At 42.3% G+C, this 25,000-nt stretch overlaps 2 protein-coding genes across 2 annotated transcripts in view; both read right to left on the bottom strand.

The window, feature by feature from the left end:
- Positions 1 to 25,000, bottom strand: part of LOC134059637 (NLR family CARD domain-containing protein 3-like) — a 150,585-nt gene that overhangs the window by 2,314 nt on the left and 123,271 nt on the right. The window contains exon 6 of the mRNA XM_062516080.1: positions 11,339 to 11,512. Coding sequence (XP_062372064.1) covers positions 11,339 to 11,512 — 174 coding nt within the window. The remainder of the gene's footprint in view (positions 1 to 11,338; positions 11,513 to 25,000) is intronic.
- Positions 19,390 to 25,000, bottom strand: part of LOC134059783 (NLR family CARD domain-containing protein 3-like) — a 6,226-nt gene continuing 615 nt past the window's right edge. Inside the window, exons 2-6 of the mRNA XM_062516287.1 lie at positions 23,701 to 23,794; positions 23,283 to 23,399; positions 21,833 to 21,908; positions 21,508 to 21,703; positions 19,390 to 21,354 (exon numbers count right to left, since the gene is read on the bottom strand). Coding sequence (XP_062372271.1) covers positions 19,556 to 21,354; positions 21,508 to 21,703; positions 21,833 to 21,908; positions 23,283 to 23,399; positions 23,701 to 23,750 — 2,238 coding nt within the window. The 5' untranslated portion in view covers positions 23,751 to 23,794 and the 3' untranslated portion in view covers positions 19,390 to 19,555. The remainder of the gene's footprint in view (positions 21,355 to 21,507; positions 21,704 to 21,832; positions 21,909 to 23,282; positions 23,400 to 23,700; positions 23,795 to 25,000) is intronic.

Raw genomic sequence — 25,000 nt, 5'->3', positions numbered from 1 at the left:
CTCTACGAACCTCCGGAACCCAATAAGACAAGAGGCATTATTTTATTAAAAAGTTTTGCGATTTTTTTATGATTGCGATGTCTGCTGAAAAGAAAAGTTAATATGTGAATTCGTGGTTCAGCGCACACACGCACACACACACACACACACACACACACACACACACACACACACACACACACACACACACACACACATTTTTACATTTACATAATAGGGCTCGGGCACACGCCTTGCATTCTAGGAATATCGCCGCCATTTGGTAGCGCACTGAACGTAATATCCATTCATTCAGATGCACAAGACAAGAAGCAGAAATATAGTAGCGATTTATTCTTTTCCTCTTGCGATCGTGGGTTGCACTGTTACACCCCACTACACAGCAACATACTACCAAGAAGGCAAAAACTAAGTAACAGGAACACACTAAAAGGCGGGAGTAAATCCATAGTAATCCATAGTAGACTAAGGAGTGAAGCTGCCAATGTGGCTGTGCCCGCGAAGTTTTGATGTCATGATCCCGAGCCCTAGTGTCAGGAAGTGTCTGTCGAGAGAGAGGGGGGGAGGGAGGCAATGGTCCTCAATGCCGCATATAGGTAGGCTATAATGTCTAGTGAACTGGTTAGACAAGTGTGGGGGAGGGGGAATGATCGCACAAGACAATTGCTCTTCATGAAATGGGTAGTCTCACAGACGTTTGTCGATGTTTAAACGTAGCCTACTACATCACTTGCGAAATCGGACGTGGCACATAGAATTATTAGGCTACTGGATTTAATATAGCATAGACTTTGTTCATCCTATATTAGCCTATATTAAAATGTAATGTGCTGCGGGGAAGCATTGGGGAAGTCAGTTTAAGTTGTCCTGTAACAATTTGCCTCTTATTATAATCAAGAGTATGCAGCCACTACGCACATTACGGGCGGATGCGAGCAACCCCATGCAAAAGAAGGCCTTAAGTTAACGGACTGAAGGCCTGTTTACATGTCAAACATGCATTAAATCTAAGAAACGAAAAACACAAATATCATGTATTGTGTCGTAAACAGTTAATGACTTCGTGGCCACTATGCGCAACTGCATCGCGCAGTGAGCTGAAGGATAGGAGGACCGACACTTATTAACACAAAGCTTTGTAAAGCACCAACAACCACCCCTCAAAGTTCATTGTCCATAAGTCCAAACAATAAGTATAAAAATCCGACAATCCAAAACGATAACGAGATCTCCCAGAAACGAAAAACAAGTTTGTTGAGTAGCCTAGTCCTTCCAACAATCTCAGCTTTTGCGTTTGTTAGATAAAAGGCATTCTGTCCTGCTGTATTCCAATGAGAAAAAATCATCCACAAGGTAGGCTAAGGGTCACGGTAATGCAGCATGCAGGAATCTATATACGCACAAAACGGATGAATGGGTTATATCGGCCAAAACGAATGAATGGGTTGGGAGAGTCGTCTGGCTGTGTCAGCAGACTGCAGTCGGTCTCGAGGGGTTAAATAGCGCACGTACTTGAATTTTAATCTGAAGAAGACCACACGAAAATCAAATCAAATCAAAAAAGAAGGATTTCAAGTGTGCGAACCTTTTTCCATTTTTTTATGATTTAGCCTACTCTTGTTCTGCACCTTGACCGGGGATGTGCACAAACTTTTTTACTACACTTGAATTTTAAACCAACTCTTCTCTAGCCTATATCCTATAGCCATACTTTAATAATCAGATGTGATGCTCATTTTTGTAGGCTAGGCTACACCTCACCGGCAAGCACGCACGCAAATGCTGCTTTTGCACATCTACAATATTGGCCAGGCTATATAGAATAGGCTTTTAGGACTGTATTTTGCCTTCGTGCAACTTTAGTTGTGCTCAATCTAAATTATTGTCAGTAAGGATAGGTCATATTACCAAATGGCGAACCTCGAAAATTATTTAGGATATAGAGCCGTGTCCATTACGCATGCAGTTATTTTTTAGGCTGTTGTTTTATTTGAGTGTTTTTGTCTACAATGGCAAACATAGTTGAAACGTTCGCTCTAAACTTATGTATTTCCAATCGGCTTTCACAAAACCGATGAGGTCCAGATCTCAGTGGCCTCATAGCTGTCTACAGCCATCAGGGTTGCCAACTTCGGGTGTTTGGCTGGAGTGAGATTTTGAAGAGGGGGGGGGGGGGGGGGCACGCAAAAAAAAAAAAAAAAAAAATGTGTGCCGAAGATATCAGCACAATCTTTAATTGCAGGCCCCTTGCCAGACACACGGGGCCCATAGCCTAGACCATATAGACTACATATAAACATCTGGTAGTTGTTAAACCAGGTGAATAAAATATAGGCCTACCAGTATGGCTTTCCCAATGTCATTTGTAGTGGTGTTGTAGACCGATACAACTCACATCCAATAAAATAATAGGTCATTTACAGAATCATACTGTGTAGATGTTCTGTACAGTAGGCTATCTACCCAAACAACCATCCATCAATCCATCCATATATTTAGGCCTATCTATCTCATGTAGGCTATCAGTTAGCAGCCATAGTCAATGAAAAAATACATGATAAGAAATGTAGTGTCACAATTGTTTTTATATTGATAATCAGTCAAGAATTTTGATATTTTCTTGATTTGATTTGGGAGCCCCCCCACAAAGATCACAAAGACATTACAAGCCCCCAACACACTCAGTGAAAAGGTGGTTCCATGTCTGTATTTCAAACATTTTGAAATTCATATTAAGTTTACATTATTTATGATCTGCGTAATTAGCTAAAATACATAGCAAGTTGACTATTTCATATTGATTTTAGATTTTGACACAATTGTCATACTCACTTACATTTAGCCTATCTTTATTGTCATTTAATGCCTGTCACTTTAAGAGAGTGATAGGTTTCAGTCATGCTTTTCGGCTATCCTAAAGTTATTAATATGTGGAAGTAGCCAAATGTTTTGTTTTCTATGTAGTCAAAAGACCAAACAAGTGGAAGAGCAGTAGCCTAGTTCATTATTTTGGGGCGCATACAACCTGAAGTTGGAGAACAAGTAGAAAGCCTAGTGAAATTTAAAAACGGGATTACTCTGTAATGGCTTATAGCCTACAAATTAATTAGTACATCAACAGCCTAAATTCACGTTGATTTTCTCGCGATCCGTCTATCACAGCAACTAGTAGGTCTATAATACCATCGAAAAGATTGTGCTCTGTCAAGAGTCATTCATTCATATCGGTGTGACTAGAACTTCGTGAGCAATCACGCCTGCGGCGTCGGGTCCTTATTACCACTTCGAACGTGCATTATTTTCCACGGCGCGTCGTTGATTATCCCTTACATAATTTCTCTGCGCTGAGAACGTTGTAGTCAGGTATTAGACCTATCCCTGCAGTTCATCTAAAGAGCCTATACATGCCTTAAATTCGTCTACTGCCTACACAATGATCTGCTGCATGTGGTCAAGTCACCAACTGATAACGAACGGGTTGAAGAAAAATAAGAATGGATTTTGGCGTGACATTGCTTAAGTCTGCGTGAGAGCGTGAGATTGATGCTGAAATCGTGAGTGTCACGGCGAATGCGTGAGAGTTGGCAACCCTGAGCCATGCATAGTAAGCCTAATGATAGCCTAATAGTTATGACATTAATAGCCTATTAATGACCTCATGTCGGAATGGCACGTTGTTTGAAAAAAAAAAGTTAAATAGGCCTAGGCCTACCGCCGAGTGGGGATATGTCGGAATGAACAGCGGATACCAGCTGGGTTGTAAAACATTACTGTATTCGTTGATCTTATCGATGCAGTCCTTGCGGCCACTTCTCCCCATCGTAGGAAACTTTCTGTTTAGTGTTGACAACACAAAGGCCTTCACGTTGTGTGGCAGTGCTTGCTTGCCCTTCGATCCATCCCAGTTGGTGGTTTTGCACCTGCCCCTGAGTTAGTCTATATGAGTAAGCGCTTATGCTCTAACCGCATAATAAAAGAAGCACCTGCAGCAGTGCTTATGGCAAGGCTATTAACACCTGTCACTGAGCTATGGACAAGCAGTTATGCTCGAAAATTATCATAATAACAGACACACCTAATTGTATGGCTCTATGTTTAAACACATCAAATTAGCAAGCATTTCCGCAGCAACGTTTGCTTTCTTTTTCTGTCGGTCCGCGGTTGCTTGGTCAATTGCGCAGCAAATTATCAGATCACCGGACCTAATTTCACTCCATGTCTTGCGGACCAGCAGCAGTCTCCACGTTTCGCGGCCCATAGTTTGAGAAACGCTGCATTAAAGTGTCATTAGGTTGTAGGCTCTATGTTTAGTGATTTCTTTGTGTGTTTTTCATTGTGTGTGCATTGAGTAGTTCCTTAAAATACGGAACAAAGAGCGTCCCGTAGCCTATCTGTTCAATACGGAAGAAGACTAACTATTACTTATATATTTCTTATAACGAAACGCGAAGAAAAAATACGAGGACTGACCATCTCGCTTCTCCGCGTTTCCCCCAATACCATGGCGACAAAGAGAAATAAATATGATTTGACATTTAAAGGTTGGGTACGGAATTAGCAAAACGGACGGCAGAGTCTGAACATATACAACCTCAAGTCCCGCCCTCCATGCACGAGCGACAATTCAAATGCGCAGCGCGAGAGCGAGCCAGGCTAAATGAAATGCCAGCCTGGCGTCTACAGCACTATGAGCTCCAGTCTCCATACAATCACTCACATCAACTTCCCCAATTACATTCTTTATTCACCTCCAAAGGGTTGTAGTACATATGGTTCAGTAGCCATAGGTGTGTATATTTGAACAGAATCTGGTTTGTTCTTACCAGGGCGATTATCTCCTGAAATATCCAAGTTTAGTGCTGGCCCGTTGGTTCGCCTATTCCACCGTAGCTCCAAGCTGTTAAGTTTCGATTTCATGTTTACAGCACTCTTCGTGTCACGGTAAAATGTAATTTTTGCTACATAGCTTATTTATTGCGTGGGTGATTGAGTTTCCGTAGATATCCGCTGCCTTAGTTAGTTTGTATAGAAATGAAGTGACACATACAACAAGAGGGGAACATGGACGTGCAGCAGCAGGCAGTTGGTTTCGTTTCAGCACTGACTCGCGGTCACCAGCTTCCGAAAGGGTCGCGCGCGGTGGGGAGGAGTAAGACGTTAGATTGACGAACGAGCTGTGAAATGATGGTATGGGGTGAGGAATTCTATTGGCTGGAGTTTTTCGAGCCCTGCCCGTTCCGCAGATGATTGACGTGTTTAATTTACATTTCAGTGCTTCCAACTTAGTGGCTATAAGTGGGTTAGGAATAGGATTTCAAGTGATTTTGCAAAAATGGCCAACAAAGCTCATTCCATACCCTACCTTTAAGCTGATTGCTGACAAATTAACATGGCAACGTTGCCTATGACTAAAGTGTCTAAGTAGGCTAGTCCTACTAATATTATATTTGATTGGTAGCATGTTTGTAGCGCGCCAGTTTACCCATCCCCTACATCAAAACAGCTTAGAATCAATCAAAGAATCAGCTGTGTCGGCGTTAGGCTGTAGGCGATTTTCTATAACCATTTTCATTCATTTCAACAATGGTTCATTGAAACGTTGTTTGAATAATTTCGCCAGTCATCACCTTCATTGTAATGATTAAATGAGATTAAGGAGTCGACTATTGACGGATATGCGGTCTTCATCATTTTGAAATGCGGGATGAAACTTTCTGCCACCTGGTGGTTGTTTGGGTACATTGCCTTAGCCTCGAAAAAAATCGGCTTGACGGCCTGCGGGATCTCTTCGGGAGTCCCGCGGGAAAAGGTGCATTCTCAACCCGTACCCACTGTAGGAGAAATACTTCATATTCATTTTCATGTGTGTCTGTGTCAGGAGTGACTGACTGATTCAGTAGTGTTTGTGTGTGTGAGTGTGTGTGTGTGTGTGTGTGTGTGTGTGTGTGTTTAAATGAAGGAATGACTGAGTGAGTGAATGAATCAATGGTGTGTGTGTGTGTGTGTGTGTGTGTGTGTGTGTGTGTGTGTGCTGTGATTGTACAGATGGTACGGGTTGAGAATGCTCCTTTCTTTCCCGCACATCGGGAATCCCGAAGCATCGGGACTTTGCAACCGCAAGGGGGCAACATAAGACCGCCCAATAAAATGAAGGTTCGGCTCATACCGGAAAACACGGAAAAACCCGAAGACACCGCGCTGGTGACAAGCGGAGAAAAGAGACATCACGCTCGGCATGTCAGATTGCAGTTTCAGAGTTTTCGAATGTTTTACAGCCTACCTCACAGCTGGCTCTCTCACTCGACGTAGCCTATAACTCAGTCAGTCCAGCAGAGATGCCAGAGCAACGTTTTGGTCAATGGAGAGGGAGAGAAATGCTCCGCATATCCGTCTCATTTAATCATTAAAATGAAGGTGATGACTGGCGAAATTATAATCAAACGACGTTTCAATAAACCATTGTTGAAATTAATGAAAATGGTTTTAGAAGCCTTCAATTCAACCTGAAAGACTCGATAGGCAACCTTAGATTAATTCATTAATTCATTACGGTTACAAGACCGCATTTCCGTGAATAGGCTATTATTGTCAAGGCGAAGACGAAAGAGATGGACAAGATGGACATTAGGCTACATTTATGCTAGGAATACTTAGAAATGTGTAGGCCTATAGGCTATTTTAAAACGGAGGCATGTTCATTTTAACCGGCGACGCTGGGTAGCTTACCCAGAACTTGTTATCACAGATTTTGTCCCCAACACTTTTGACAACTGAAAATAAAATGTATTTAACAGAAATATCTTTAATAGGCCTACATGCCTATCATGTCACTTTACTTATAACCGTAGGCTACATGCATGGAGAAGATCGCGCATTTTGTAACATTGTAACAATGGATGGTCAGATATGCGATAGGGCAGTGAGGGTGATTCATTGTAACCATCGACTAGTAGGCCTAGCTCCGCAAAAGAAGTTTCTAGCAACTTAGAACTATATGGATCTCGTTATGCATGTTCATGTTGATTCAGAGATAGACATAGACTACCGTGGGCTACTGTGCGTCAATATAACAGCATTTTATCATGTGGTGAATTAATGACTAACGTCAGTTTAACATGTCAGAACTTTTGATCGGCGTTTCAAGTGCATGCCGCGAATAAATTAACTCGACTGACTGAATCCTTTATATTTCTTGGCTAAGTGCGTAGATAATGACACTCGAACTGTGGCGTAACTGGTTGAGGCATCTTAATCACACGTTAGCGACTGGGGTTCAAAACCTACTCTACGAACCTCTCCGGAACCCATTAAGACAAGAGGCATTATTCTATTAAAAAGTTTTGTGATTTTTTTATGATTGCGATGTCTGCTGAAAAGAAAAATTAATATGTGAATTTGTGGTTCAGCGCGCACACACACACACACACACACACACACACACACACACACACACATTTTTACATTTACATAATAGGGCTCGGGCACACGCCTTGCATTCTAGGAATATCGCCGCCATTTGGTAGCGCACTGAACGTAATATCCATTCATTCAGATGCACAAGACAAGAAGCAGAAATATAGTAGCGATTTATTCTTTTCCTCTTGCGATCGTGGGTTGCACTATTACACCCCACTACAAAGCAACATACGACCAAGAAGGCAAAAACTAAGTAACAGGAACACACTAAAAGGCGGGAGTAAATCTATAGTAATCCATAGTAAACTAAGGAGTGAAGCTGCCAATGAGGCTGTGCCCGCGAAGTTTTGATGTCATGATCCCGAGCCCTAGTGTCAGGAAGTGTCTGTCGAGAGAGAGGGGGGAGGGAGGCAATCGTCCTCAATGCCGCTTATAGGTAGGCTATAATGTCTAGTGAACTGGTTAGACAAGTGTGGGGGAGGGGGAATGATCGCACAAGACAATTGCTCTTCATGAAATGGGTAGTCTCACAGACGTTTGTCGATGTTTAAACGTAGCCTACTACATCACTTGCGAAATTGGACGTGGCACATAGCCTAATTATTACGCTACTGGATTTAATATAGCAAGTCCATAGACTTTGTTCATCCTATATTAGCCTATATTAAAATGTAATGTGCTGTGGGGAAGCATTGGGGAAGTCAGTTTAAGTTGTCCTGTAACAATTTGCCTCTTATTATAATCAAGAGTATACAGCCACTACGCACATAATAGCCTAGGTTACGGGCGGATGCGAGCAACCCCATGCAAAAGAAGGCCTTAAGTTAACAGACTGAAGGCCTGTTTACATGTCAAACATGCATTAAATCTAAGAAACGAAAAACACAAATATCATGTATTGTGTCGTAAACAGTTAATGACTTCGTGGCCACTATGCGCAACTGCATCGCGCTCGACTGAAGGCCTGTTTACATGTCAAACATGCATTAAATCTAAGAAACGAAAAACACAAATATCATGTATTGTGTCGTAAACAGTTAATGACTTCGTGGCCACTATGCGCAACTGCATCGCGCAGTGAGCTGAAGGATAGGAGGACCGACACTTATTAACACAAAGCTTTGTAAAGCACTAACAACCACCCCTCAAAGTTCATTGTCCATAAGTCCAAACAATAAGTATAAAAATCCGACAATCCAAAACGATAACGAGATCTCCCAGAAACGAAAAACAAGTTTGTTGAGTAGCCTAGTCCTTCCAACAATCTCAGCTTTTGCGTTTGTTAGATAAAAGGCATCCTGTCCTGCTGTATTCCAATGAGAAAAAATCATCCACAAGGTAGGCTAAGGGCCACGGTAATGCAGCATGCAGGAATCTATATACGCACAAAACGAATGAATGGGTTATATCGGCCAAAACGAATTAATGGGTTGGGAGAGTCGTCTGGCTGTGTCAGCAGACTGCAGTCGGTCTCGAGGGGTTAAATAGCGCACGTACTTGAATTTTAATCTGAAGAAGACCACACGGTCGAAACGTCATTCCTTTGTGATAAAGAAAATAAAATAAAATCAAAAAAGAAGGATTTCAAGTGTACGAACCTTTTTCCATTTTTTTATGATTTAGCCTACTCTTGTTCTGCACCTTGACCGGGGATGTGCACAAACTTTTTTACTACACTTGAATTTTAAACCAACTCTTCTCTAGCCTATATCCTATAGCCATACTTTAATAATCAGATGTTATGCTCATTTTTGTAGGCTACACCTCACCGGCAAGCACGCACGCAAATGCTGCTTTTGCACATCTACAATATTGGCCAGGCTATATAGAATAGGCTTTTAGGACTGTATTTTGCCTTCGTGCAACTTTAGTTGTGCTCAATCTAAATTATTGTCAGTAAGGATAGATCATATTACCAAATGGCGAACCTCGAAAATTATTTAGGATATAGAGCCGTGTCCATTATGCATGCAGTTATTTTTTAGGCTATTGTTTTATTTGAGTGTTTTTGTCTACCATGGCAAACATAGTTGAAACGTTCGCTCTAAACTTATGTATTTCCAATCGGCTTTCACAATCAGCTACAGCTGCGCGGCGCGGCGCAGATGATCTCCATGAAAACTTGCAATGTCTTTACAGAACTGCTTTCACTTCCCCGAGTCGCGAACGCAACATGCACAACAACCGATATTTAGCAAACACATGTATTTCCAGCTCTCAAAACCGATGAGGTCCAGATCTCAGTGGCCTCATAGCTGCCTACAGCCATGCATAGTAAGCCTAATGATAGCCTAATAGTTATGACATTAATAGCCTATTAATGACCTCATGTCGGAATGGCACGTTGTTTGAAAAAAAAAAAAAAGTTAAATAGGCCTAGGCCTACCGCCGAGTGGGGATATGTCGGAATGAACAGCGGATACCAGCTGGGTTGTAAAACATTCGAAAACTCTGCAACTGCAATCTGACATGCCGAGCGTCTGTACAATACGGAAGAAGACTTTAACGTATTACTTAGCCGAAACGTGAAGAAAAAATACGAGGACTGACCATCTCGTTTCTCCGCGTTTCCCCCAATAACAAATTTGCCAAACACAATTCGGGAGAAGCAGCGGACAGGAGCGCCACCACAAGCAAGCACTTCTAGCCCAAATTAACATGGCAACGTTGCCTATGACTAAAGTGTCTAAGTAGGCTAGTCCTACTAATATTACATTTGATTGGTAGCATGTTTGTAGCGCGCCAGTTTACCCATCCCCTACATCAAAACAGCTTAGAATCAATCAAAGAATCAGCTGTGTCGGCGTTAGGCTGTAGGCGATTTTCTATAACCATTTCAACTGTCAATTTCAACAATGGTTTATTGAAACGTCGTTTGATTAATTTCGCCAGTCATCACCTTCATTTTAATGATTAAATGAGATTAAGGAGTCGACTATTGACGGATATGCGGTCTTCATCATTAAATGCAGCTGAAATGCGGGATGAAACTTTCTGCCACCTGGTGGTTGTTTGGGTACATTGCCTTAGCCTCGAAAAAAATCGGCTTGACAGCCTGCGGGATCTCTTCGGGAGTCCCGCGGGAGAAGGTGCATTCTCAACCCGTACCCACTGTATGTTGGTGAGAGACTAAATGAAGGAGTGACTGAGTGAGTGAATCAGTGGTGCGTGTGTGTGTGTGTGTGTGTGTGTGTGTGTTATGTTCATGTGTAACTGAGTGGATAAAGGATGGAGTGACTGAGTGAGTGAGTCAGTGGTGTGTGTGTGTGTGTGTGTGTGTGTGTGTGTGTGTGTGTGTGTAACGTAAAAAATCAAATTTGACATCTGAAATAAGAAAGCAACAAACAACGTTATTTAAAACATCAAACGAAGCAGATTCTTGCTCTCCAGCATAACGGACTAGTCTTATCTAAGTGAATATCGTAGCAACATCTATTGCGTTCTTACTGGAGTGAACGCAGAGCATGGGCTGTTGCTCAAACAAATTAATAAATGCGATTATTTGCATCTCTGTTCACCAAAAGTATGGTTTTGCCAATCCACTCACACAGTGTTAATAACGTGCTATATTTCTCGATGTGTGGTAGTGTCAAGCAGTTAATTTATAGTTTAGGCTATTGCAGTTAGGCCTGGGCAATGTTCACGTCACTTGAGTCAGACAGAAGACGTTGCTTTCTCTGTTGGTATGTCTGTCCCTCCGAAAACTGGTGTATTTCAGTCAAGTTGCAGATTCGGTAAGTGAGTGAGAGAGTGACTGCCTGACTCAGTGGTATGTGTGTGTGTAATAAAAAAAAAAATCAAATTTGACATCTGAAATAATTTGTGAGTGCATGAGATTTTGTGTTTGAGTGAGAAAAAGAGGAAAAAAACACACTGTCAAATTCACTGATATCAACTCAGTATTTGGTCTTGTGATACTCACTCTAGTGTCTCCAGCTTACAGTTGGGATCTTCCAGAAGAGAAGACAGATGCTTCACTCCTGAGTCTCCTGCTTTATTCCCACTCAGCCACAGCGCTCTCATGTGGGAGGGGTTTGATCTCAGTGCTGATGCAAGAGCTCTGAAGCCTTCCTCTCCAATACTGCAGTTATCCAGGCTGTAGAGAAGTAGGACAAATGTTTCATCTTCACTCTTTTTGGACAATCAACGTTACTGTCAATGTGTGTGTGTGTGTGTGTGTGTGTGTGTGTGTGTGTGTGTGTGTGTGTGTGTGTGTGTGTATTCGAGTGTGAGTGACTGGGTCAGTGGTGTTTGTGTGTGTATGTATGTGTGTAAGCAAGTGACTAAATGAAAAAGCGAGTGGTGTGTGTGTGTGTGTGTGTGGGGGTGAGAGTGTGCGTCCGTGTGCATGCGTGCGTGTGTGTTTTGAACATATTGCAAAGACTACGGTCAACTGAAGACGTGAAGTAGCACATTCAGAAGTTTTTAATATGTGATGTCATCTCATGAAAACAAATCGTATTTCCATTCAGTGAGATTCATCACTCACCCCCCTTTACAGCTACTGCTGCTAGCTGCATTATCATTACTGATACACATCAGAGCATCTTACAATGAATCAGCCTCACTGTACTGAACACACAACACTGTGTACATCTCACAGGAGTGTACTTCTATGTGGGAAAAGAAAGGACAGAGAATAGTCTATTTTCAGATTTCTCCAGTTTAATGTTGGTGTAATTAAGAAAACAATGATGATTGACTTTGTAACAAAATCACAGCAACACCACCTTCAACCCCAGCTGTTTTATGTGAAGTGAATGCAACAACAACCACTAACCATATTCTCTGCAGTGTGCAGTGGGGATCCTGCAGTAAAGCACACAGCTGAGTCACTCCCAAGACTCCTGGTATGCGCCCACTCAGATCCAGCTCAGTCATGAGTAAGGGGTTTGAACCCACAGCTGAAGCCACAGCAGCACAGGCTTCCTCAGCAGCAGTACTCTTCAGGAACCTGGACAAATAAGGAGGACAACAAACCTTTCATCTCACCTGACATAATCATCACTGATGTGGGCATAGAAAGACACAAAGACTTTGGCGAGACAGACAATCGAGTAATAATGAAATGATGAGCTGCCACATGTGCTGTTTTCAGGGGAAAGGGCGTATTGCTACCCATTTATGTGTGTGTTATTATTTGATCTGCTTGGCCTGGTGTTGCAGCTTTGAATCTCACAGGTTCAGTTTTCTCTGCAGGACCTAAGCTCATCTGGTCTCTTCAAATATCATATTCATTAAAGACCAACTGAATCTCTACAGAAGGTGTCTCCACCACAACAAAGTCAACTGCAAGCAGTCTGAAACTTCACCAGCTTGATGATATATATCCATATGAAGCATTTGACGATCTTTGATACACAACTGAACTGTCCACTGTTCTTCCAGAAATATACTTACTGGACATTCTTCAGTGTACACTGTGGATCATCCTTTAGGTCTATAAGCAGTTTGACTCCAGATTTCCCTGGATCATTTCCTCTGAGATCAAGCTCTCTGAGGTGATTGGGATTTACCCTCAGGGCTGAAGCCAGACTAGCGTAGCCCTTTTCTGTGATACTGCAGTCAGAGAGCCTAGAAGGAAAGGATTACATACATACACTGGACAACAGCATGTGATGATAAGACACCCCCCCCCCCCACACACACACACACACACACACACACACCCACACACACACTAGACAACATCACTGCTATGTGAAGACCCCACCCCCCACACTGGACATTCTCACGGCTGTATGATGTGTCTTATTGAGGAATACGGATATGTCTTACCTGAGTGTCTCCAGTGCACAGTTTGGGTTACCCAGTCCACTACACAATTCTTGGACACCGTTATCTCCAATACTGTTGTCATTGAGGTCCAGATGTTTCAGCTTTGAAGACGCTTTGGTGAGGACAGATGCCAGACCTGCACAGCTCCTCTCAGTGAGCCCACAACTGTTGAGCCTTCAGGGGAAAACATTCCACCAGTTAACGGACTCTCTAAATATACCAAAAGAGCATTAGTGTTGTTATCAGGGATGGAAATTAGCCACCCGCCACCCGCCAAATGCGTGTAGTTTTGGGCGCTGGCGGGTGAAATGTCAAAACACCCGCCACTGTGGCGGGTAAGCAACTACTTCTACTTCAAGTTGTTTATTTCATCAGAATATTAGCAGTCGCCGCAGAGATAAGAACACACGCCTTGTATCAATCCTCAACATCGATGGACATGACGATCACAACACACATTCTGGAACGGAGCGCCTAGTTGGCTCTCATCATTGCGTCAGCCGAGCCTACTCTTCCAGTTAACGTGGCAGCTAGATAGCCTACAACCATTGACTGTATACATTTACAACGAGGCTACCGGTTAATACGTTTAGGTAGGAAATACATCGGATATATATAACAGATATACCAAACTCCGAGTCATGTTACCTAAGTAAGTTAAGCACCCACCCATGACCAAGGAAAAAGTGAACGAGACAACTCACAATGCCATAGGCTACCACAGTAACCTACCTAAATCATAAGTTAACATTGCAAGACACATATCTTTTCTATGACGCCAGAAATATTTTCCTTACCTTCTTAGTTTTTTTTAAACATTCACGCTATTTAATGAAAACAAGTATCCTTGAACTATGCATGATTTTCCTAAAACCGAATGAGACCTAATTATGTTCATGTACTTCTTAAAGTGACAGGCACTCCATTAGACCTACACACCACCCCTGTAATATCATTAAAGACAAGTGTAATCAATATGAAGTATTCAAATTACTGAATATTTTGAGTAATTATGCATATGCTATAAATTGTTATCAAAATATATAAAGTGTATGAATTCAAATATGAAATATAGCCGCAAGCGGCGATGGCGGGCCCGAGCACCTGCGGTGCGGAGACATGTGACATTTCGGAATCTAACAAAGCAACATGTGCGTGTTGGTGGGCATGTGCATGAGCAACACACATGCCCACCAAATTTGGTCAATTTTCCTGAATGTATGTGTCAACCACAAAAGACAACACGCTAGGTGGTGCTATAGAGTTCCTAAGCCACACCCTAGGCCAGAGCTCTATCTCTGACTATCGATAGCAATAACGCACAAGCCCACCAAATTTGGTTCATTTTCGTGAATGTGTGTGTCAACCACAACAGACAATGCGCTAGGTGGTGTTATACAGTCCCGAAGACACCCTTGGCCAGAGTGTTGTCTCTGAATAGCTATAGCAATAACACATGCCAACCAAATTTGGTTCATTTTTGTGAATGTATGTGTCAACCACAACAGACAATGCACTAGGTGGCGCTATAGAGTCCCTAAGCCACACCCGAGGCCAGAGCTCTGTCTCTGAATAACTATAGCAATAACACACATGCCCACCAAATTTGGTTAATTTGGGTGAACGTACACAGACAATGCGCTAGGTGGCGCTATAGAGTCCCTAAGCCACACCCTAGGGCAGAGCTCTATCTCTGACTATCGATAGCAATAACGCACAAGCCCACCAAATTTGGTTCATTTTCGTGAATGTGTGTGTCAACCACAACAGACAATGTGCTAGGTGGCGTTATACAGTCCCGAAGACACCCTTGGCCAGAGTGCTGTCTCTGAATAGCTATAGCAATAACACATATGCCAACCAAATTTGGTTCATTTTTGTGAATGTATGTGTCAACCACAACAGACAATGCACTAGGTGGCGCTATAGAGTCCTTAAGCCACACCCGAGGCCAGAGCTCTGTCTCTGAATAACTATAGCAATAACACACATGCCCATAAAATTTGGTTCATTTTGGTGAATGTACGTGTCAACCACAACAGACAATGCATTAGGTGGCGCTCTAGAGTCCCTAAGCCACACTCTAGGCCAGAGCTCTGTCTCTGACTACCGATAGCAATAACACACAAGCCCACCAAATTTGGTTAATTTTGGTGAATGTTTGTGTCAACCACAACAGACAACGCACTAGGTGGCGCTATAGAGTCCCTACGCCACACCCTCTGCCAAAGCTCTGTCTCTGACTAGCCATAGCAATAACACACAAGTCCACCAAATTTGGTTCATTTTGGTGAATGTACGTGTCAACCACAAAATATAATGTGCTGCTAGGTGGCGCTATAGAGTCCCAAAGCCACACCTTAGGCCAGAGCTCTGTCTCTGACTAGCTGAAGCAATTCCACATGTAGCTGCCAAATTACATCCAATTCATAATCTTTTTTCTGCCTATAACACCAACTTCCTGTTTCTCAATAAAACACCATAATTCAAACCTTCGCCATTTCGATATACTTTTGAAATTCAAAAATCTGTTCGCAATTCCTCTCGGGCAACCCCTCAAGATCATTTTAGTGCTTATATGACATGATTTCGATAAAGGCTCTAGGAGAAGTGTTTCAAACTTGACATGCAAAAATCATAATCATAATCATAACTCAAATTCTTCTAAGATTCACTATATAGTTTAAATGTAAAACTTGTTCAGATTTATACAACACATATGCCCACCAAATCTGGGCCATTTCCGTGAATGTATATGTCAACCACAACAGACAACATTGTAGGTGGCGCTATAGAGTCCCTGAGCCACACCCTAGGCTAGAGCTCTGTCTCTGAGTAGCCACGGTAACTCCACATGTAGCTGCCAAATTCCAAGAGTTTTGGAGCATGCCAAGTTGGTGAAAAAGGGCCGCACGGGATAAGACGAAGAGAGAAATATAGCCGCAAGCGGCGATGGCGGGCCCGAGCACCTGCGGTGCGGAGACCTGTGACATTTCGGAATCTAACAAAGCAACATGTGCGTGTTGGTGGGCATGTGCATGAGCAACACACATGCCCGCCAAATTTGGTCAATTTTCCTGAATGTATGTGTCAGCCACAACAGACAATATGCTAGGTAGCGCTATAGAGTCCCTAAGCCACACCCTAGGCCAGAGCTCTATCTCTGACTATCGATAGCAATAACACTAGACAGACACAGACAGAGGGGGTAGAGACAAATGGATCAATAGAATAGAATATACACTTTTTTGATCCCGTGAGGGAAATTTATTTCTCTGCATGTAACCCAATTTAACCAAATTAGTGAACACACACAGCACACAGTGAACACACAGTGAGGTGAATCACACACTGACCCAGAGCAGTGAGTTGCCTGCCCAACCAGCGGTGCTGGGGGAGCAGTGAGGGGTTAGGTGCCTTGCTCAAGGGCACTTCAGTGGTGGACTGGTTGGGGATTGAACCGGCAACCTTCCAGTCACAAGCCCCAAGCCCTAACCAGTAGGCCACGGCTGCCCAGAGGGAAGGAGGGAGGGAGGAAAGAGGGAGGGAGGGAGGGTGTGTGTGTGTGTGTGTGTGTGTGTGTGTGTGTGTGTGTGTGTGTGTGTGTGTGTGTGTGTGTGTGTGTGTGTGTGTGTGTGTGTGTGTGTGTGTGTGTGTGTGTGTGCGTTTGTGTGTGTCTGTGTGTGTGTGTGTGCGCGCGCGCGTGCGTGCGTGAGAGAGAGAGAGAATGACGGGGGAGGGGTGAGAGGGTGTCTGTGAGTCTGTGTAGAGAAGTAGCAGGGGACGAGAGAGACATGCAGCTGAGAGAGAGAGCACCTACTCCTGCTCAGCTAAATGGATGGAGTATAAGACATATGCAAACACAAATGAACATAAATACTCACTTACTGTGAACATGGCTAAAGTCAAAATTTCAAAATTGCAGCATAGGTTGATATGATTATAATTATTCGTCAACTCGCTTCAAAATATTTTAGCTAAAACTGTGTCCACCACAATCATTAATGCACTTTTAAAAAACACAAACAACACCAAATTCAAAACTTTGCATATGACTGTCACTACAAACACACTAACTAATACTACATCAAATTTCATCCAAATTAGTCACTGTTTTCTACCTATAACACCAACTTTCTGTTTCTTTTACAAGACACCTAGATTCAAACCTTCGCCATTTCAATATACTTTTGTATACTTTGTAATATACTATACTCAGAGCAGTGAGCTGCCTGCCCAACCAGCAGCGCTCAGGGAGCAGTCAGGGGTTAGGTGCCTTGCTCAAGGGCACTTAAGCTGTGGACTGGTCAGGGATCGAACCGGCAATCCTCCAGCTACAAGCCCCAAGCCCTAACCAGTAGGCCACGGTTGCCCAAAGGGTGTGTGTGTGTGTGTGTGTGTGTGTGTGTGTGTGTGTGTGTGTGTGTGTGTGTGTGTGTGTGTGTGTGTGTGTGTGTGTGTGTGTGTGTGTGTGTGTGTGTGTGTGTGTGTGTGTGTGTGTGTGTGTGTGTGTGTGTGTGTGTGTGTGTGTGTGTGTGTGTGTGTCTGTGTCTGTGTCTGTCTCTGTCTCTGTCTCTGTCTCTGTCTCTGTGTCTCTAGGAAGCCGCGCGTGTGTCAATGTGTGTGTGTGTGTGTGTGTGTGTGTGTGTGTGTGTGTGTGTGTGTGTGTGTGTGTGTGTGTGTGTGTGTGTGTGTGTGTGTGTGTGTGTGTGTGTGTGTGTGTGTGTGTGTGTGTGTGTATCTGTATCTGTGTCTGTGTCTGTGTCTGTGTCTGTGTCTGTCTCTGTCTCTGTCTCTGTCTCTGTCTCTGTGTCTCTAGAAAGCCGCGCGTGTGTCAATGTGTGTGTGTTAGTTAGGGAGGACCCGAGAAGGGGGGTGACAGAGTGCGTGCGTGTGTCTGTTAGTTGCAACAGAGAGAGAGGCAGAGAAGGACAGAGAGGAGGGGCTGTGTGATTGGGCAAATATGAAATTAAAAATAACTCACTTTCTGTTAACATGGTTAAAATCAAAATTGCAGCATAGCTTGATATGATTATAATCATTCATCAACTCGCTTCAAAATATTTTAGCTAAAACTGTATCCACCACAATCATTAATGCGCTTTTAAAAATCACAAACAACACCAAATTCAAAACTTTGTATATGACTGTCACTACAAACACACTAACTAATAATCCATCAAATTTCATCCAAATTAGTCACTGTTTTCTGCCTATAACACCAACTTTTTGTTTCTTTTATAAGACACCTAGATTCAAACCTTCGCCATTTCAATATACTTTTGAAATTCAAAAATCTGGTCGCAATTCCTCTCGGGCAACCCCTCAAGATCATTTTACTGCTGAAAGGACATGATTTCGATAAACCGTCTAGGAGAAGTGTTTCAAAATACATGATGTGCAAAATTCATAATCATAACCATAACTCAAATTCTTCGAATATTTACTATAGAGTGTAAATGTAAAAATTGTTCAGATTAATGCAACGCACATGCCCACCAAATCTGGGCCATTTTCGTGAATGCATGTGTCAACCACAACAGACAGCGTGATAGGTGGCGCTATAGAGTCCCTGAGCCACGCCCTAGGCCAAAGCTCTGTCTCTGAGTAACACATGGAATTCTACATATGCCTGCTAAATTACAAGAGTTTTAGAGCATGCTAAGTTGGTGAAAAAAGCAATTCGGTAAGACGGAAAAACTATAATAATAATAATAATAATCTGAGCGGAAACAATAGGGCCTTGCACCTACGGTGCAGCCGCTGCTACAGCGGCCGCACCTCGGTGCTCGGGCCCTAATAAGAATAATCTGAGCAAAAACAATAGGGCCTTGCACCTATGGTGCAGCCACTTTCAGTGGCCGCACCTCGGTGCTCGGGCCCTAAATAGAAACAAGACAAGCCATTGTCTGAGCAGGGTTGAGCAGAGATAGGATTGCCACTTCTCTGAATGATCTGTATCCAGCTTAAGGCAAAATGGTTTTGCCTATATTTTTGTAATGTAATAGACACAGTCACACTTTTTAAAAACTATTTCAGCTTGTGTAGGCCTATCAGTGCTTTTATTGAACACAATACCGCGATAATACCGAAAACCGTGATAATTTTGGTCACTATAATTGTGGGGTTACATTTTCATACCGTTACATCTCTACTTGGCAATATAATGTATGGAATGGTTGAATATATATTGGCTGGTAAAAATGTTGAGTGGCTGGTAGATTTTAAAATCTACCTGCCACAGTGCCAGGTGGACAAAAAAGTTAATTTCCATCCCTGGTTGTTATGCTTCTGAATCACACTTAATATAAATGTAAATATCCCCCATTTACATTTCTGCCCATAGCTATTGCTATCCTACTCACAGAGCCTTTTGGGATTCCTTCACCACTGGCTGCAGCCTTAGGAGACATTCATCAGACCTGCTGTACTTCTTCAAATCAAACACATCAAGCTTTTCTTCTGATGTCAGAAGCACAAACACAAGAGCTGACCACTGTGTGGATGAGAGTTTGGCTGCAGAAAGTGTCCCTGCACTCAGGAAGCTCTGGACCTCCTCCACTAAGGAGTGATCATTGACTTCATTCAGACAGTGAAAGAGGTTGATCACTCTTTCTGATGATGGTATGTCCCTGATCTTTGTCTTTATGTAACTGGCTATTTCGTCTTTACTTTCATGTTGTACTTTCTTTATTAGGCCTCTCAAGAGTCTCTGGTTGGATTCCAGAGAGAGGCCGAGAAGGAAACGGAGGAACAGATCAAAGCGCCCATCTTCATGTTCCAATGCTTTGTCCACAGCACTCTTCTGTAAGGTGGCCATGGATTTGCCAGTTTGCCATTTCAGAAGTTGAAACACTGTCCAGAGGGGTTGCTGTGGAGACATGAGATCATTCCCCTCAGTTATTAACATCAGGATCACATACAAAGCTGCAAGGTACTCCTGGATGCTCAGATGCACAAAGCAGTACAACGTTTCCCGATCAAGGCCTGACTCTTCCTGAAAGATCTGGGTGCAGATGCCACAGTGTACTGCTGCCTCTCTGACATCAATACCACTCTCTTTCAGGTCGTCTTCATAAAATATCAGGTTGCCCTTCTTCAGCTGCTCATAGGCCAACTTTCCAAGAGCAAGGAGACTAGCCTTGTTCCACTGTGGATCGAGGTCATAAACTCCTTCCAACTTCAGACTCCTCTGCTTGGTTTGAAAAACAAGGAAATATGTGTACATCTCTGTCAAAGTCTTTGGAACTTGCTTATCTCCTTCATTCTTAAGAATACGTTCAATAACAGTAGCAGCAATCCAGCAAAACACTGGTATGTGGCACATAATGTGGAGGCTTCTTGATGATTCTATGTGAGTGATAACTTTGCAGGCAAGATTCTGATCACTGATCCTCCTCCTGAAGTACTCCTCCTTCTGAGCGTCGTTGAACCCTTGTACTTCTGTGACCCGGTCGACACACTCAGGTGGGATTTGATTGGTTGCTGCTGGTCGCGAGGTGATCCAAAGGAGAGCAGAGCAAAGCAGATTACCCTTGATGAGATTTGTCAGCAGAACATCCAATGAAGTGGTTGTTGTCACTTCAGTCAAAATTTCATTTTTCTGAAAGTCTAGTTGGAGTCGACACTCATCCAGACCATCAAAGATGAACAACACTTTGTATTTCTCCTGGCTTGGGAAATTCAACTGCTTTATTTCTGAGAAGAAGTGGTGAAGAAGATCCATCAAAGAGAGCTGTTTGTGTTTCATGCTGTTGAGCTCCCTTAAAGGCAGTGGAAATATGAAGTGGATATCCTGGTTTTCTTTCCCCTCAGCCCAGTCCAGGATGTACTTCTGAACTGAGACAGTTTTGCCGATGCCAGCTACTCCCTTCGTGATAACACTTCTGATTGGTTTGTCTTGGCCAGGTAGGGGCCTAAAGATGTCTCTGCATTTGATTGGTGTCTCCTGTCCTGCTGGTCTCTTGGAGATGGACTCAATCTGCCTGACTTCATGCTCCTCATTTACTTTCCCACTTCCTCCCTCTGTGATGTAGACCTCTGTGTAGATCTTTTCTAGCAGAGCTGAGCTGCCTTGCTTTTGCATTCCTTCAAACACACTCTGGTACTTAATCTTGATATTTCTCTTCAGCTCAGTTTGACAAACTACACCCTGTTCATCTAATTCACAAAAATAAGATAATGTAATTATGTTTTTCAAGCCATAAACAGCAAAGACATCCAATTCACCATTCACTGCAGTAATGTTCTGTTTATGTAATGTAGCTTCTTGGTGACAACCATTGCAATTTCAATTAAAGGAACATTTCTTACTTTCTTGCAGTTTGTCAGCAATATTGTTCTGTTCCATGTTCCTCAGGAAGTGCAGTGCCATCTTGAGAGCCCCTTCTCTGGCATCACTCTCATCCTGCTCTTTATCATCAAAGTTTTCTCGGTAATCTGGACTCACAATCTTCTTGAATCTCTTCAGCTCGTTCTTCACAAAGTCAATTATCTTCTCCTCAAGCAACTGGTATACAAATATCACGGTTAGCTTTGCATTACAATACCCAGGTTTTGAATAAGACCATATTATTATTCTGTATTGTAACATCAAAAACGTGTATATCAGGGCAGCATGATATAGCATCATACAAACCTGGAATATGTGCTTGAGGTCCCCCTGGGTGAAGTGGTCACTGACGGCATCTGGTTTGCATTTTTCCATTTGACCACTGAGTAATTAAGGCAAAAAAACACAAATAGACTTCCATTAGTTATGCATGCAGTCTTTGTTGGTAATGGAGATCCCCACAGTTCTTGTGTCATTGGAGTCTATGGCATCCCTGACTCTGTGGTAAAACATTCTGAAATGCCGGCTTATAAGGCTTTGATCTATCAAAACCAAACTTGGTCAAACCCATAATGAAGAGAGCACATACAGTACATTTAGCATATTTCTACCACTATGTGGCATTTGTAATTGTCCCTAAAGAAATAGTCTTGTGTCTAGTTGAGAGGACACTGTCTGTGTCAGTCCAATGTAAAACCCCCAGGACAGCTAATACTTTCCTAAATATAACACCACATGCGGCACTAGTTATCCTATAACAGCATGTTAACTGCAAACTCTTGAAATTCTCTCAGTGCACTCTCTGTGCCCGTACTATTAAAATGCTCAAACAATGTGCATGAGTGAATAGAAACATCAAAAATATTTGCTAATTAACGTTCAGACCCGACGTGAACCAAGTCAACGGCCATGTATATCTGTTGTAGTCCATACTATTGAGGTAGAGAGTGTTTTCTCATTTAACTTGAAACAATAAGAGTTTGCAGCCTATATGCTTCAGCATAGTGCAATTGTTGCACTAACCATCAGTTTAAATTAAAACACTGACATACTGTATGTCCGATGCCTAAACTTTAGATTTGGATGAACTGGACCAGAAATATGTCTACTGAAAGGAAGTTGGAGTTAACATTATAAGGTGCATAACATCTGCATGCTGTAGACTACTCTGTTTGATTTAGGTTAGCTGTTTGGCTGCACTATGTCAACAGATAATGGAATCCACCATACAGAGCACCAGAAGTCCACTAGTTTAGATTCTGCTGTCAGTGGCACCTTATATTTCAGAAATGCTGATATTAAGGGCAGATTTGATGGCGTTTGTGTGACAGGCTAGTTAGGCTATGGAACCGACCCACGGCATGAATGCCCAATCAGGTTTGATATACCTGTCTGACTGTATGTCCATCATATTTGTACAACGCCTCACAGTCTAAGAAGATAATACAGTCTGTGGCAGTGTCATCAGATAGGACGACCTGCCCAAATCTCTCCCAAACCTTAACGTTTTGACCTTCTTGCTGCACAACTTTTGCAGTCAGCCATAGTGTCAGTGAAAGTGGAGTATAGTAAACACATCAAATAAACTATTGGACGGCTCATAAGGGAAAAGGGAAAACACATACTTGATATTTATGGCCAAAAAGTTTCCTGACCCCTGATCTAAATAGAAGCACAAAGAGTTCCCATCCAATAACTGAGTCTTTCCCAGGGGAAATAAAGCATGCATATGATTCCTGGTCTGTTAAGGACTTGCCTTGATCCATCTGTCATATCATCATGTTGGAAGTTTATGTCACGATTCTCTGACTTGTCACTCTTCATGGACACACAAGTGGGCACAGGTGATGGAGGCATCTCATGATGGAGTGAGCTGTAGTGTAAATATAAAGTCTGTGATAAAAATATGCTGTGTCCCATATAGAGCTGGGATATCCTTTATAGTACAAATACCTACATCTAAATGTATGCACACAGATAAAGTAGATACTGTAGGTAGCACAGATAGCACCATGCTAATGTAGTGAAGAACATCTGGCAATGCTTTCATCCAATAACCAATTAAGTAATCATCAATTATTTGCTTTGCTTTAAACTATTAGAAAGATGTTTAACAAATAACAGATATGCAACTTCTTCAAGAAACATAATTTATTATGTGCTAAGCAGCGTACCTTTGCCCCTTTAGACTGTCGTCCTGTTTTGTGTTGTCTTGTTTTTCCATGTTTCAGCCACTCATATCATTCAAATGAATCTCGTCATGACAACCTACAATACAAGAAACAAAAACCCATAAAGACAGCACACATCACATATGAATAGCAGACAGCAGGGTCGACATGTTATTATGCTCATCAGGGTCAACATGTTATTATGCTCATCAGGGTCGACATGTTATTATGCTCATCAGGGTCGACGTGTTATTATGCTCATCAGGGTCGACATGTTATTATGCTCATCAGGGTCGACGTGTTATTATGCACAGCTGTCTTGAACAACAGCGACAAGTACGACAACAAGTCAAAGACCACATGGTGTCTATGGTAACAGTCCAACCGCATCCTACATTAAATATGACATATATAGCCTACTGTAACACCGCCTCCGCACTGCTGCTCTTATAATACTACTGTGTTGCTAATCCTTACTATACTCCACCCAGGAAAATATGAGTGACTTTTACAGTTCAACTACTGTATGCTATAGTATGTTTACATTCTCACATACTCATACTCCCGTTGCCTGTTATGGTTATGGGATTTGGCAGACGCTTTTGTCCAAAGCGAAATAAAAGCAATACAATAACTAATTTAATAGTGACATTTTTAAAGTTGGTCAGACTACATTAGGGAGAATAGCAAAAATAAACAACAATGTCAATTCAATCAATAGCCTAATGAAAATAAACAATGAAAATACAGGAGAATAGCAAATAAACAATAATGTCCATTCAATCATATACAAACTTATACAGTAGACCTATCTGCTATCTGCTGCAAGTTTTAACAACTTGACAGAAAAACGAGACAAAAAAAAAAATAGAATACTGTGTTGGACGCTCAGAAAGGGTCCTTCAGTGGTTCATGTCATAAGAGAGGGATTACTTGGTTTCTATCAGTAGGCCCTGGCCTACCTACTGAATGTATCAGAGAAAACCACCAAGCTATAGTCAGCTGTACAGTATGTCTATAGTGTTGTTCATATCAACCATACATGGACATGCTGTATTTATAGGCTACTGCTTGTTAATGTCACTGATAATACTGCTAAGCCTTACTGTAGACTACTCCATAGTCAACTGTACATAATCGTAAGTAAGTTTTGATCGTACAGCACATACTCATTTGTATACTGCTCTTGTAATGCTACTATTAGTGTAGGCCTACTGTATATCATTACTGTACTTAGCCATACTTATACATACATCTGTCTATAGCCTACTGTTTATAGGCCCTTTTTTGCACTTCTGGTAAG

Source organism: Sardina pilchardus, chromosome 16, assembly GCF_963854185.1.
Source record: "Sardina pilchardus chromosome 16, fSarPil1.1, whole genome shotgun sequence".
Lineage (NCBI taxonomy): Eukaryota > Metazoa > Chordata > Actinopteri > Clupeiformes > Clupeidae > Sardina > Sardina pilchardus.
The sequence above is the reverse complement of the archived record's forward strand: the minus strand, read 5'-3'. Positions and strand labels throughout refer to the sequence as shown.